Below are 12869 nucleotides of genomic sequence, written 5' to 3' on the forward strand. Positions count from 1 at the left end.
TAATTATATAATCCCGATTTGGCTCACTTGTGCAAAACCACTGGCCGAGTGGTGCAGGCGTTGAGTTATTGAGCCCAATGATGATTCATTTCATTCATTCGACCGATCGTTAATACTCACCCATCGATCGGCAGATTTATGGGCATGTTGATAGGCAAATTTCCGTTCCCGTCCGAAGCGCAGAAATTAAGTCACAGTTAATAATGGTACAGACTAAGATGTAGTGTGTGAACTCGAAGAAACTCAATCTAGTGACACATAATTAGTAGATCAATGAATAGACAACTACTCATTCTCTGAATAATACACACGCTTAGCACAAATGTTCGACGTAAATTATTGTTTGGAAGTCCAATCAAAAGCTGACCTCTGAATATAATCCTCATATATATGAAAGCAAGGTTTAAATTTATGGGAATAAATTATGATGCAACGCCAAGATGTTGGCTTCGTTTTTAAGTGTCAATTAACATAAATATAAGAGTAATCATTTGATTGTAGGCACATCGTTGCATTGGGTGTTATCTGAGAAAAGGCCCAGAAAGTATACACTGTAAATTACTTTGAAGTAGGTGGTATATAATAACTTTATTGTATTCAGCGTATGCGTCCGCGTACAAATCGAATGTCGGATATTGGTTAGTAAGTATTGCATATATGCAGATACATATTAGTTATCGCTACTAAGTCTGCTATCAGTCTACGAATGCATGTGTGATATTTGGTATCAGTAACTGAAAATGAGTAATTGGTAAGTGATATTCCATAGCCATTAGTTGTTAATTGTTTATCAGGGGCGTATAACCAAACGTGAGTTTCGGGAAAATAGGAGGTCAACTAAAACTAAATCTAGGCCAGCTTCTTGTACAACCTGCGATTCTACCTTTCAATCCCTCCTCAATCAACTTAAACATTGATCTCTCATAATATTCCCAAACAACACATATATAACGTATAAATAAACAACATTATAAAACAAATCAGCTTGGTGACCCCATCACAATCGAGCTTACAAAATAATACCCATAGATTATGCACATAGTTCCCAGGATGGATCCCAAAAAATCCCGCGCTCAGCGTTTTTTCGTCCTTTGCTTACATGTGGCATATAATATTCTTATGCGAGTCCTACAAGATGAATATTCCATATTTACGTATGCGGAGTCCTTTAAGTGTTCAGGCTAATTAATTGCTATCGACACTGGTCCAAAAGAGGAGTAAATTCAATGCGGGTGGGTTCGTCAGACAGTCTCTCGATATATATCCGATCATTTGTTGTTTAAAGATCCTATATCAAAAATTTGTTTGTTGGGGAACACTGCGGTCTATTGGTGGTGAATATCATATGTGTTGTAATTGTGGTGGTGGCGCTACTGGGACTATAGAGCTGATGCTGACGAACTAAAATCGAATCTGGGCTGTTCAAAACATCCTAGACCCTGCGGTTACAATGCTCCTGCTGCAGGTTCACGTTATTCATCACCGCACTAATGTCCACCACCACCGAGTCCGTCATTGTCATAACGCACTTGCTGCTCGTCTCCAACTCGGTCTGCCCCTCGAGAAGTCCTCCATCGTGGTGTCCATGTCCATGTCCATGTCCATTGGGGGTGCCAGCGGGCATGTCCTGAAGGGATAGTCATCAGATTGGTTAAATGTCCCCAAGTTGATATTCATACCTGATAGTTAACGGAAGCGGCATCCAAAGCCATCAACTCCTTTCGCGACAACTCCTCGACTACGGCAGCAGTGTAGCAGTCACCCAGCATATTATTGGTGGTGCGAATCCGATCCCTGCAAGGAGATGGATCTTCGATAAAGCTTTTTCGCAGTGGAACTGCCATTACAAATTAGATCCATACTCACACAAACCAGTCCACGGCGAAGAGCAGCGTGACATCCTGAACAGGCGCATCAATGGCGGTCAGCACCACGAGAAGGAGTACCAGGGCAGCACTCGGAACGCTGGCCGAGCTCATGGAGGCAGCCGTGGAGGTCAGAAGGACCGTAAGGAGCTCTCCAAATCCCAGAACCATGCCGCTCATCTGGGCAATGAATATCGATGCCACTGCGATATATAGGGCCGTTCCGTCCATGTTGATGTTGCATCCGATTGGAAGGACAAATCGCGTGATCCGCGGATCCACCTTGAGTTTCTCGTTCATGCAGCGGAATGTAATGGGCAGGGCAGCGGCGCTAAGGGGCGTGGCAGTCACAGTTTTGTCGAGGAGTGTGTTGATTTTTTTTGGTGAATGAGTATTAGTGGGTGGTTCGGATACAACATCAGGTCGTAGCAAATACCGAAAGAAAGAAAAAATACACATTTAACGCACTCCTACTGAAACTGAAACTGAGCTCCTAGTCATTTAAACAATTCAAGGAATTTTGATTGGCTATTGCTAAGTCTTAAAGAAAACAGTAAAGAAATGTAAACTTTAGTAAACTAATTTTGTGGCTTGTCTAGAAAAAAGTTGTTCAGAAACTTGGCCAGTTAAAATGGGAATGTTGTTATTTAAAAACTTTCCAATAACTTCGTTTCGTTGATTTACTTTACTTCAATGTTATGAGCGGACTCCAAGTTCATTTAGGTCAAAATTTTGTCATACAATATTTTTTGAATATGGTTTATAAATTTGTCCATTGCTTAAGACAAAGCCGTATCAACAACGGTTATTTCATCTGTCGTTGGGCCGAAAAATTTCACTTGAAAATCTCCTGAAGCTTAACTTTCATCAAAGGCCAAACAGATTCATCAGATTATAGACCCAAGGACTTATAAATCCCGAATGAACACAGAACTCACGTTGAGGCCGTGGCGAAGGCGGTAAGCATGGCCTGGATGAGTCCGGCGTAGAACTTGAACGGATTTCGACGCACGACGACGAAATATATGGCCTGCATCACCACAAACTGGTAGATAAAGACGCCGATGGCCACCGTGACGATGAACCACATGAGTTGCGACATCACCAGGCCCAAATCGCCCACGCTCAGTATCTTCCCAGCGATCACAGAACTAATGCCCACGGGTGTCAGCCACATCACGCAGGTGACCATCTTCATGATCACCTCAAAAATGGCGGCAAAGAAGTCAACCACGACCTGACCCTTCTGGCCGATGGTTCCCAAAAAAGTACCAAACACCAGGCAGAAGAAGACGATGCCCAGGGTGTTGGTTCCACTGCGGTACTGGATGTCCCTCACCAGCACCACATCCTCCGTAAGGTCTTCAGACAAGCGTTGGGCCTCCGATCCGGATGCCAAGGTGTCATTCATCGTTTCGTTGAAGACGTGCAGGATACTCGGCTTGGGCAAGTAGACGGTGTGCGCCTGCTGAATGGAGGCCTGAAACAGGTTGTCCGGGAATACGTTCCTGAAGAAAAGAAGAAAATAAGAAAACACAGCTAATATTGAAATATGAAAATCAACTCTTGGAGCATATAAAAGATAAATATGTGTATGATTGTATCACAATTGGGTCGACTTTTAATGTCGATCTACTACAAACTACAAAATAATTTTCGTTGCACTGCTTCAAGCAGTTATATTCGTAAACTGCTTAGTCGTACTACAGAATCAGACTGCTTGCCAGGTTAAGACACTAGTTGCAGCGTTAAGCTCACATGTAGAGGGCGCCACTGAGGATGCTAACAGGTTTTATAGCTTTTTATGTTGCTAAGAGCTACTTTTCGTATGCTACTTAAATGTAACTCACCTGCCCAAATCCAAAAGACTATCTAGAAGGTTAACTGCCCGCCGATCTGTAGATCGATCGTCCGCATTGTGCAGATCCGGATTTCCAGGATGGATGAGCAGAACGAGAGCGATTCCCAGTGCAGCGTTAAAGAACGAAGTGCTGGCAAAGTAAACCAACGTGCGCAGCGCTATCTTGCCGTTCATTTTGGCGTTAAGGCTGGCCGATCCGGCAATAAGGCTCGATATAACTAGCGGCAAAATCATCAGCTTGAGTACGCGCATAAACAGTTCGCCAGGATAGGAAATCAGCATGATGGAGTCCCCATGTAAATTAAGCGGCCGTAAGGAGAGTCCTGTCGGAAAAGTAGTACATTAATGGAATATTTCAGCATAACTATATTGCGTTGGCAATCAAAGTGTATGCACTAAAATTAGGTTGTCTGTTGAACTAATCGTACTTACCTAGTATTACACCAAGGAGAACTCCGGAAAGGGTGACCAGGAGCATTAGATTCTCGGAGAGCCACCTGCGGTAACCGGTCAACTCCACGGGGGCATCGCTGCATTCCGTGGTCTTCGGAGGCAGCTCAGTTGAGGTGGGGGGACCCATTTTGGCGAAGAGGTAATCTGAAAATTTGCCAGACTTTTCCATTTCCATTGTCCAAATGTCCAAGCTTCCGGGTGGCGCAGATTAAGGCGCAGCGGAGCGGTGGCGACAAAACCGATAACCAAAAACCAAGAGAGGAGCAAGCAAGACAGGGCGACCGAGAGAAAGAGAGAGCTAGCGCTTGGTGGGGGATTCCCCGCTGTGTTTCAGTTGGAATGCGACTGCTCCTGTTGCGGAATATATGGATGTTTGGCTGGTTGCTCGGTCGGTGCTGGTGTCCAGTTATTGATTTTTTAAGTACTTCACATTGAACTTGAGGATGTTGATTAGGTAGGCCATTCTACCGGTGCGGCGTTGTCTTCCTTTTGTTCGGCGGCGTTTGCGTTCCGCCTCTAAGCCTCGTTCCTTCCTCGCTGCTGCGGCGATTGTTTGTTAACGGCTCCGTTGTTGTGGCTTTTGGCAACTGACCGCTCTGGAAAGGCAATCAGATGGGGCTGACCTTCGTAAGCGGGCGGAGGGTGGTGCTGGCTCTCTTCAAGACGCTGAACTGCACTCGCACTCGCGGCCTGTGTTGTGCACACACACAGATAATCGATTTTTCAGAGTCCGGGTCAGCGGTCGTCTGTCACTGTGTCAGGTCCTGTTCGACCTTAAATTCGTTTTCAAATAGGAGGTGATTATATGCTCCTGGTTACTTTTTCCAAGCCCCACAGCGTGGCCTTAGGTTCAGCCTTCTTCCGCTTTCGTTTTCACTATTTTCAGCCGTGTCTGGTTATCCTTTTTCTGCTCCTGATTCACAGCTCCTCGGAATGCGAACCGCTCACTTCAAGCTTGCTCCTGCGAATGTGCCACTCTCTCGCTGGGTCAGCTTTTTATCCAAAAAAGCCACTCAGGAGTCGAGTGTCCTGTGTGCCATAAATACGACCGAATCTCTCTCTTTCTCGCGGCGCATTTATGGCAAATGCCGGCAGGGAAATGAAAACGAAATGGAAATTAAAATGGAGAAATGGAGACGCGATGCAGACATCACGCACCGTCGAAAAGCTGATTGACGCTCCATAATTATCATAAAGCGGAAAATTCCGCTTGGCGGTAACGCAAAAATTGATTATTAGCCACGCAGAGAAATTAGCACAATAATCATATGTAAAATTAAATCGTGTTTAAAGTAGTGTAAGCACTTATGAGAACAACAACAAATCCTTCTATGCAGCATTGTTATTAGTAAATTAAATTCTTTAATTAAAGCTTGAATATGATACTAACATAAGTCAGCATGTAATATAATTTTCTTTTCCGCGGAAAGACTACTTTTGTGCTCTAAGTGCAAAACCACTTTCCAAACCATTCCAGGTAATTTGATTTAATAGCGGTGCTAATCGATTTAAGTGACTTGGCAATTGCCATCGTATGTCCTCGGGGATAAAAGAGAGCACCGCGAGAGGGTTCGTCGCTAAAAGACGTTTATCGATCTGTAAGAAAGTGCGCCTTGTTAGCTGTCATTCATAAATCATGTGAGAGCCCCGGACCTTTGCCCCCGAAGACCAAAAACCTATTGGCCATCTCTTGGGCAGTGGGCCAAATCAATAGGGCAGTGCTATATTTAGCTTCTTGGCCTGGCCACAACAAACAAATCGTTCCGCGTCCGCCGGGATCCGGCTGAATTCGGTTGTCATATTGCAATTCGCATTGCATTCCCCAAGTCCCAGTGGCGAAACATCCTCGCCATATCCCCCAATCTCTGGCAGATAATTAAGATAATTGCAGCGACGAGTTTCGCCTGTCGTTTTGATTTTTGCCCTGCTGCAAGACAGAAAATTTATTGGCACTTCCTCTTCGCAAAACTTTCAGCATATGTAGATCTGAGATATATAGATATTGCCGAGATGGTCGAACTTGAACTTGACATTTGGCAGGGGTTTCTTCGAATGCTTAGGAGAAAGAACGATATCTACAGAGGAAGAATTCCTTGGCTTCCATTATAAATGGTTAGTGTGTTAGGCTCTTGAGCACCTAATCGATTCAACCTGTCACTTGGCCCATTCATTTCGGTTTCGCTTAGCTGACGCAAATTATAGACAGGCACGAAAGCGAAAAACTTTCAAAGCGATCGAAGGTCACCCTGCGTCCCCAAAGTTCACTCTCTTCTGGACTGAAACTTGCAACAGAAATACGCCGAATAGGTGATACCCTTTACGAAGATTTTTTATACGACTAGCATATATAGTAAAAATTGTGAACTTCAAAAAAATGGTTGGCAGTGAAAATGTTTGATCGGTTCTCTGAGTTCTGCTAAAACACCAAACTGTTAATGGCAACTTAATAACTATATTTCAGGTTTCACTTGTCGCCACCGCTCTGTAATTTTCCGTGTTGTTTTTGGATGAGCTCACCTCGGACGATTAACCACAGATTACCCAGGATGGAGCTGGTTGATGGCACTCCCCGCGATAATTATTGTTCTGTGCTGTATGTCTCACTTTCCACTCACTCGTTGGTATTTTGCTTGGCACTTTATCACCGCCTTTTGGTTTTTTTGCGCGCACACCACTGCGAATACTTAACGTTTTGCCAATGCAGTCAGTTGGAATATTTTCCGCAGCAATTTCTGCTGCCGTTGCATCAACAGTTTCAAAATGCGTTGCACTGCTGTAGCCGTTGTAGAGGATTGTCTTCTACCTGCGGATACCACAAAATGGTAGGCAACCCCAAGGGGGCTTTGGTGTTAGGGGACAATGTTTGCTTTTCTCTGCTTTGGTCTGGATTCGAGGGGGCTTGACTTCAAGGTTTGTTTACTAGGAAAGACTAAGTGGGTGGGGGTGTTGATTGGAACGAGGAACGAATGGTGAGAGTACCAAAATTAAATTACGCCCCAGCTTTTTGTTAGGTGATTCACAGTGCAAGTTGTATGCAGGAAAGGCTTAAATTGTTCTTCGACCGACTTTTGTATGACCCTTATGCGGGTTATATACACCGCTCATAACTGGGAAATGGCGACAATTAGTTGACACCCTGCTTCCATGTAAAAACAAATATCGTTGGGCTTTAATTACACCGTCCTTGTATGTTATTTGGCAACACAATTTGTTTCGCTAAGAACCAATTAATAACACATTATTGCCGAGTAATGATGACCTACTGAACCTTGCTAACTAAATGTATTCCCAAGCTGGAAACATTGCTCCTTAGCTTCCTACACGGAAGGGAATAGGTTTTTGGACGTGCAGGGATCGGGAAGGATCTCCGGGTACCTCAAGACGAAACGATCGACGCGACACGGAACCGGAGACTGCAGCCGGAATGCCGCGAGGTCGCGGTCTTAACTGCCTGGCGATCGACGGACGCTGAGCGCTCTAACGGAACGGAATCTTGAACGGAATCCACTCTGAACTGAACGCGATCTGAAGCGGCTCCTCCGATGTCCGCTGGGCTCGCCAATTGAACAGAAAGTGAGCAATGTATTTAATTTAAGCAGTTGCGACCAGAAGAGCCCACCGCCAGGCACATTTCTTTGGCTTTGTTTTCGCCACATTTTGTTTTCACTTTGCTGCAAGGGTTCTCTACGTTATTTCTCTAATTCTCTGGTCACCTAATGCGACAGCGAGAGAGCGAGAAAGCCGCTTGTGACGCCAGCAAAACGCGTCAAAGAGACCTCATCTGTCTCTGTTCTGTCTGTGCATATGCCTATACACTATGTTTATATCACCGCACCACCTCCCCCCCCCCCCCTCAACAAAAACAAACGTTCCCAACACCCGAAAATAAACGACAATTGTTTAATGCACTTTGACACACTTTAAATCTTTAGGAAAATTACCTTAAACAGACACGAATGCCAAAACTAACAAATAGACGACTAAAAGATACCCATTAAATATTAAGTCAAATAACAAGCACCTTAAAGAAAGCCGGATATGATACATTTGCTTAAAAGTAGGTGGAATGATTAAATACCCGTTCTATTATAATTTTTCATTGTATGTTAAATATGTTGTCAAGTCAAGCACACTCATTAATACTCTTGCTGGTATTTCAAATGATCAAGTAAACGATTCTGTTATTGCTCAACTTGCGTGGATCTCAGATACAGCCTAAAGTGGAAAATTGCAACCCGAAGGGTGCGAGAAAGCAGCGAAGCTGAGAAAATTACGCATACGCCTCGTTGCCCGATGCCAAGGTACCGAGATGAAACACTTTTGTATGTTTCTATTTGTCATTTTAATTAGAGCGTGTTGCAGGTGCACTGTTTTTGGGGAAAAGGGATAGGGGCAGATAGAAATATTCTACCTGTGTGAGAATTGCTTTCAAAAACAAATTGGCCACCGCAATCTGGCTTCCTCAAATGATAGGTCTCATTATAGGCCCAATTTACATAATACATAAGCAGAGATAAATGGAGACGGAAAATAACACTGATATGGGTACATTGCGTGCCAACTTGTATCAGCGATAGTTGATGGGGAGTCCGCCAAAGGTTGCCTTACATAAGCAGACCGTTGAGCCGCAAAAATCCAATTAGGGTTCGAAAGGTGAAGGAGCCTGCCCCCGGCCACCTGACCCCGGCGGACCAAAAGGAGACGTCATCGCAAGTGCCGACAATACCACCGACTACGCACTGCACACACATATGCATTCTAATCCCTGTTTCGCTAGATATTGTAAAGTTAACCGTTAAGAGTTACTAACTGCTAGGACTGTTTCTAAATCAAGAAATACCAATGCTTCATTCTAATACATTTAGATATTTATATGAAATAAAACAAAACCGGCAATGCTGATGTATTACTAATAGATAGTGTGCATTTCTGGGAATTCCTTAATCATTTTATTAGCATTGAGTCCGAAATATTTCTTCAGAGAGAACGATTGCGTCGATTGGACTAGCTATTAACTCATTTATGGCAGTATGAATACTGGGGCAGTGCCATAAACTGGTTCGCGACCCGGCTAAGGAAAAGCTGTCTGGGGAAAGCGAAACGCACATAAAGGGTGCCACATGCAACAGCTGTCGTTTGTTTACAACCGGCGAACTGAGCTTACTCACTTTGGTTGAACAGAGTTGAAGGCCCAACATTGATGCTGGTCGGTATAAAAGAAGACTCTTCGCCGTCAGCACTTAACAGTCTGTATTTCTCACAGACCAAGCGGCCGCAGCGGGTAAAATATTAGTACAGTGTTCTCTCGGTACGTGGAATACGTGAATTTTTCCCATAAAAGTCGAACTTTATTTCGCAAAACACTAACTTATATGTTCAGCATAAACGTAAATATATAATTATTTTATAAGTTCAAAATTTAAAAATTCAACATTAGTTTCGAGTGCATGGCATCAATGGCTTGTGTCAATCAGCAGCCAAATCCGATCTCAAAATAAATCAAGTGATATTGAATTTACAGCCCGCCGAAAATATTGTGTGTGGATTTTTGTGCTGTTTTTGTTCGGCTTTTGGGCCAGCTAATTCAATTTGGTGCGAAAACCCGAAAACGTTAACTTTCAAACGGAACCTAATCCAATTAACCGGGATGGAGCGGCAGGAACCCGGAGCACATGCAAATTATCCGATTCTGTTCCGTTCTTAATTAACATTTAAAATGTTTCACTTTTTTTCGCCTTGAACCTTTTTGCGCGAAAACCACTCAGCGACCACAGTTGTGGTGCGTTGGGTGGTTGGGTTGTTGGGTGGCTGGATGGTTTGGTGGCTGGATGGTTTGGTGGTGTTGTCTCACCCTCTTTGAGAGGCATATTCAGAAAGTTGCGAAATGTTAAATATTTGTAACACCTGAAAAATTGAATATATTTCATTAAAAGTATAAAGTTTTCCGACGGCAGCGGCTGTTGTGGAAACATCAGGAGAATCAGAAAATGGGCTCAACCGGAGTCAATAAATAAACTTGGGAAAGAGCGTGAAAATGTATTTGGGAATCGAAGAGAACCCAAGTGATGAGGGGTAATAGGGGGCATCTATTGATGCCTTTCTGTTAAAATGTTTCATCAATTTCATACCTAAAATGAAATTGTTAGGAACTCTACACAAACAATGTTAATCATATATATCGAACAGCTATTGATCTTTTTTCTATGTGCCGTGCCTCCTGGCCAACTGGCGACTAACTCAATTTGCAAGCTTCAGTCACAGTCGCAGCTTCTCGTTTCCTCTTTTGGAAAAACCGCGACACAAAAATGGACGACAGCCGGTGGAACTGGCGGTGGTTTATCGTGGTGACGGCGGTGGTTGCACGTGATGGGGGTACCGGCTTACAGCAGATGTGGGCCGATGTCTGTTTAAAGCGCCATCATAATCAGCAGCATCATCATCATCAACATCAGCATCAGCTTGGAGGGAGACCTGCTCCTCCCTTTTTCGCCCTCTCCCTTTCGCCGACTGGTCATGTTGTGCTTTGTTAAAAGGATTTTCACGGATTTCCGTTGTAATTTGAAAAGTTTTTTGTACAACTTTTTTCATTAGAATAAGAGAGAGAGGCGTAGGCGGAAGAGGCATCCTGCTCCTGCGAAAGGTAAATGGTAAATGGCTCGGCCGTGTTAGTTTTTGAAGTGGCCTGCCACGAGCAGCCGGCGAACAGGTGTTAATTGTTTTCAAGCTAATTTGCCCCGGCGATAATGAATTTTTCGCCAGACCAGGCCCCAAAAGAAGAAAATTATAATTAAATTGCCCTGAAAGCGACGCGGATTTCGAGAACTTTACCTAAGTCTGTCTTACCTACACACCGAAAAAAAAAAGTTACACTTGTCCGTATTGGTCTGTATTAGCTGATGCTGATTCCGAGCGTATACAATGTTATTGATCTTTCAAATGACTGACTGCAATTGAAAATCTGACTGGGGAAATCCAGCTGAATTTCGAATATTTTCACTCTGTATAAAACTGCCTCAAATTACTTACCTCTTAGAATTGTCTTAATCCTGACTAGTACGCAGTGGAAAGGGATTTGGCTGAATCAAATTGCTTAACCCAGCTATTTCAACTGTTGACTAAACACTCCGAGGGACAATAAAGTTGAGAGTGCCCTACATTGCCCCTCTTCCTCGGCCAACTGCCTTGCCCTACCGATTCCTTTGTCAACCTTGAAAAGGCGCGCAGGTGTGAAATGAGCGTGTGAAATGGAAGCAGGCTCGCTCCAAAGGGAGACCTGTGTGGAAGAAGTGGAAAATGAGCAGAATGTGGGGTAGTGCGTGTTTGGGAGATAATTGAATTTCTGATTTTAAGTGCTGTCGAGGCGGAGACATCGGCAGAGGGTAGCTAAACAAGTCACAAAAGTGCAAATTTGCGCCGCAAAGTATGCAGCACTAAATTACGCATACGCCATGTGTTCCAGCTGTGACAGTGTCAGTGGAAAGCGGAACGTGTAAACTGTTTTGACTCGTCCTGCCCAAAAGTTCGGTTCCAGGAGCCTGAAACTGGGGAAGCTGCCAATTTGCCAAGTGTCCGCAAACAAAGCGAGACACACGAACCAAACGAGACAAACGAGCAAACAACAGATAGTTGTCAAGCCAACGGTTGGTCAGTCAATGTGAACAGTGAATACCCTTTATCAACACACAGATCCAGTTCACTTAATCCGGCCTCACACAGCTAAAATTCCTAGATTGCTTTCATACGACACTTAATCTTGATTCGATTTGTACAACAATCAGAGCACTTCGTCAGCTTAAACCACTTTTAAATTCCTGTAGAGAAGGCAAGCATTACTTCCTATTTGTTATGCCTTCTCTCTTCAGCAAATATTTGTTATTATAATACGGTGTAGGTGTAGTCCAATCTTCATGCCGTATTCCAAGCACCCGCCTGAGAGAAGTTACTCCGACATTTCAAGTGGCATTGTAAAAAGTTTTCCAGCCAGCTCATTTAAAATGCAAATGGAGGCCGTTTGTACACGGGCAATCGCTACGTCCACCTTTCAGCCCCCCTTCCATCGGTGGCAAATTAGTTTGCAGGCAAAGAGAAACATAAACGAAACACGGCCTATATATCGCCCATTTGGACCATAAATTATCAGGGATATCCATCCTGCAGCGGGCCTTCCTTGGTGAGGATGTCATATTCGGGATTTATTTCGGGCTGCTCCTCCAGCAGGCGTTGTGCCCATAATCCGCTTTGTGCCCCAGCTTTCAACTTTGGCCTTTCGTCGCTTTCATAGAGGGGTTAAGGGGGCTACGGGGCAGTCAACAGTCGCAACATCACTAACTTCTTAAGTGCAGTGCAACTTTTTGACACTTGAAATTGAGTTTTGCGGTGTAATTGCATTTTATTTGCCAACTTGAACCAAGGGAACCAAACAAAAGTCGCAATCCAATCCCACTCCCATTCGCAATCCCCACTGCACTGCCATTGTAGCTGAAAGCACGGGAATCCAATGGATGCTGTATCTTTCTGTCACTTGGCGCCCGAGCAGGGAAGCCGCCGGGTAGGTGGGCAGCGGAGGAGGAGGTGTCATCAAATTTGCATGGATGGCGCCGAGGAGGCTGGAACTCAAGTCAAGTGGCGATAATCGCAATCTTTGGCTCGCCCGTTATCTTCGTTGCTCCCCCCATTTCCACTATCGAGTC

General features: G+C 44.2%; 1 protein-coding gene across 3 annotated transcripts; it reads right to left on the reverse strand.

Moving 5' to 3' along the window:
• Positions 1-570: 570 nt before the first annotated feature.
• On the reverse strand, positions 571-7754 carry Eaat2 (Excitatory amino acid transporter 2). 3 transcript variants are annotated; one of them, NM_058079.3, is made up of 8 exons: positions 7555-7754; positions 6697-6982; positions 4159-4323; positions 3716-4049; positions 2804-3373; positions 1867-2196; positions 1680-1794; positions 571-1627 (listed from the first exon to the last, which is right to left on the reverse strand). In NM_058079.3, the coding sequence occupies exons 3-8, from the start codon at positions 4304-4306 to the stop codon at positions 1433-1435; spliced, it is 1692 nt and encodes a 563-aa protein (NP_477427.1). In that variant the 5' UTR covers positions 4307-4323; positions 6697-6982; positions 7555-7754; the 3' UTR covers positions 571-1432. The 3 variants fall into 3 exon arrangements, with proteins under 3 accessions (NP_477427.1, NP_001162845.1, NP_001162844.1); NM_001169374.2 differs by having other exon boundaries at positions 7443-7754; NM_001169373.2 differs by lacking the exons at positions 6697-6982; positions 7555-7754 and having other exon boundaries at positions 4159-5150.
• Between the last annotated feature and the right edge of the window lie 5115 nt (positions 7755-12869).

This window comes from Drosophila melanogaster, chromosome 2L (genome assembly GCF_000001215.4).
Source record: "Drosophila melanogaster chromosome 2L".
Lineage (NCBI taxonomy): Eukaryota > Metazoa > Arthropoda > Insecta > Diptera > Drosophilidae > Drosophila > Drosophila melanogaster.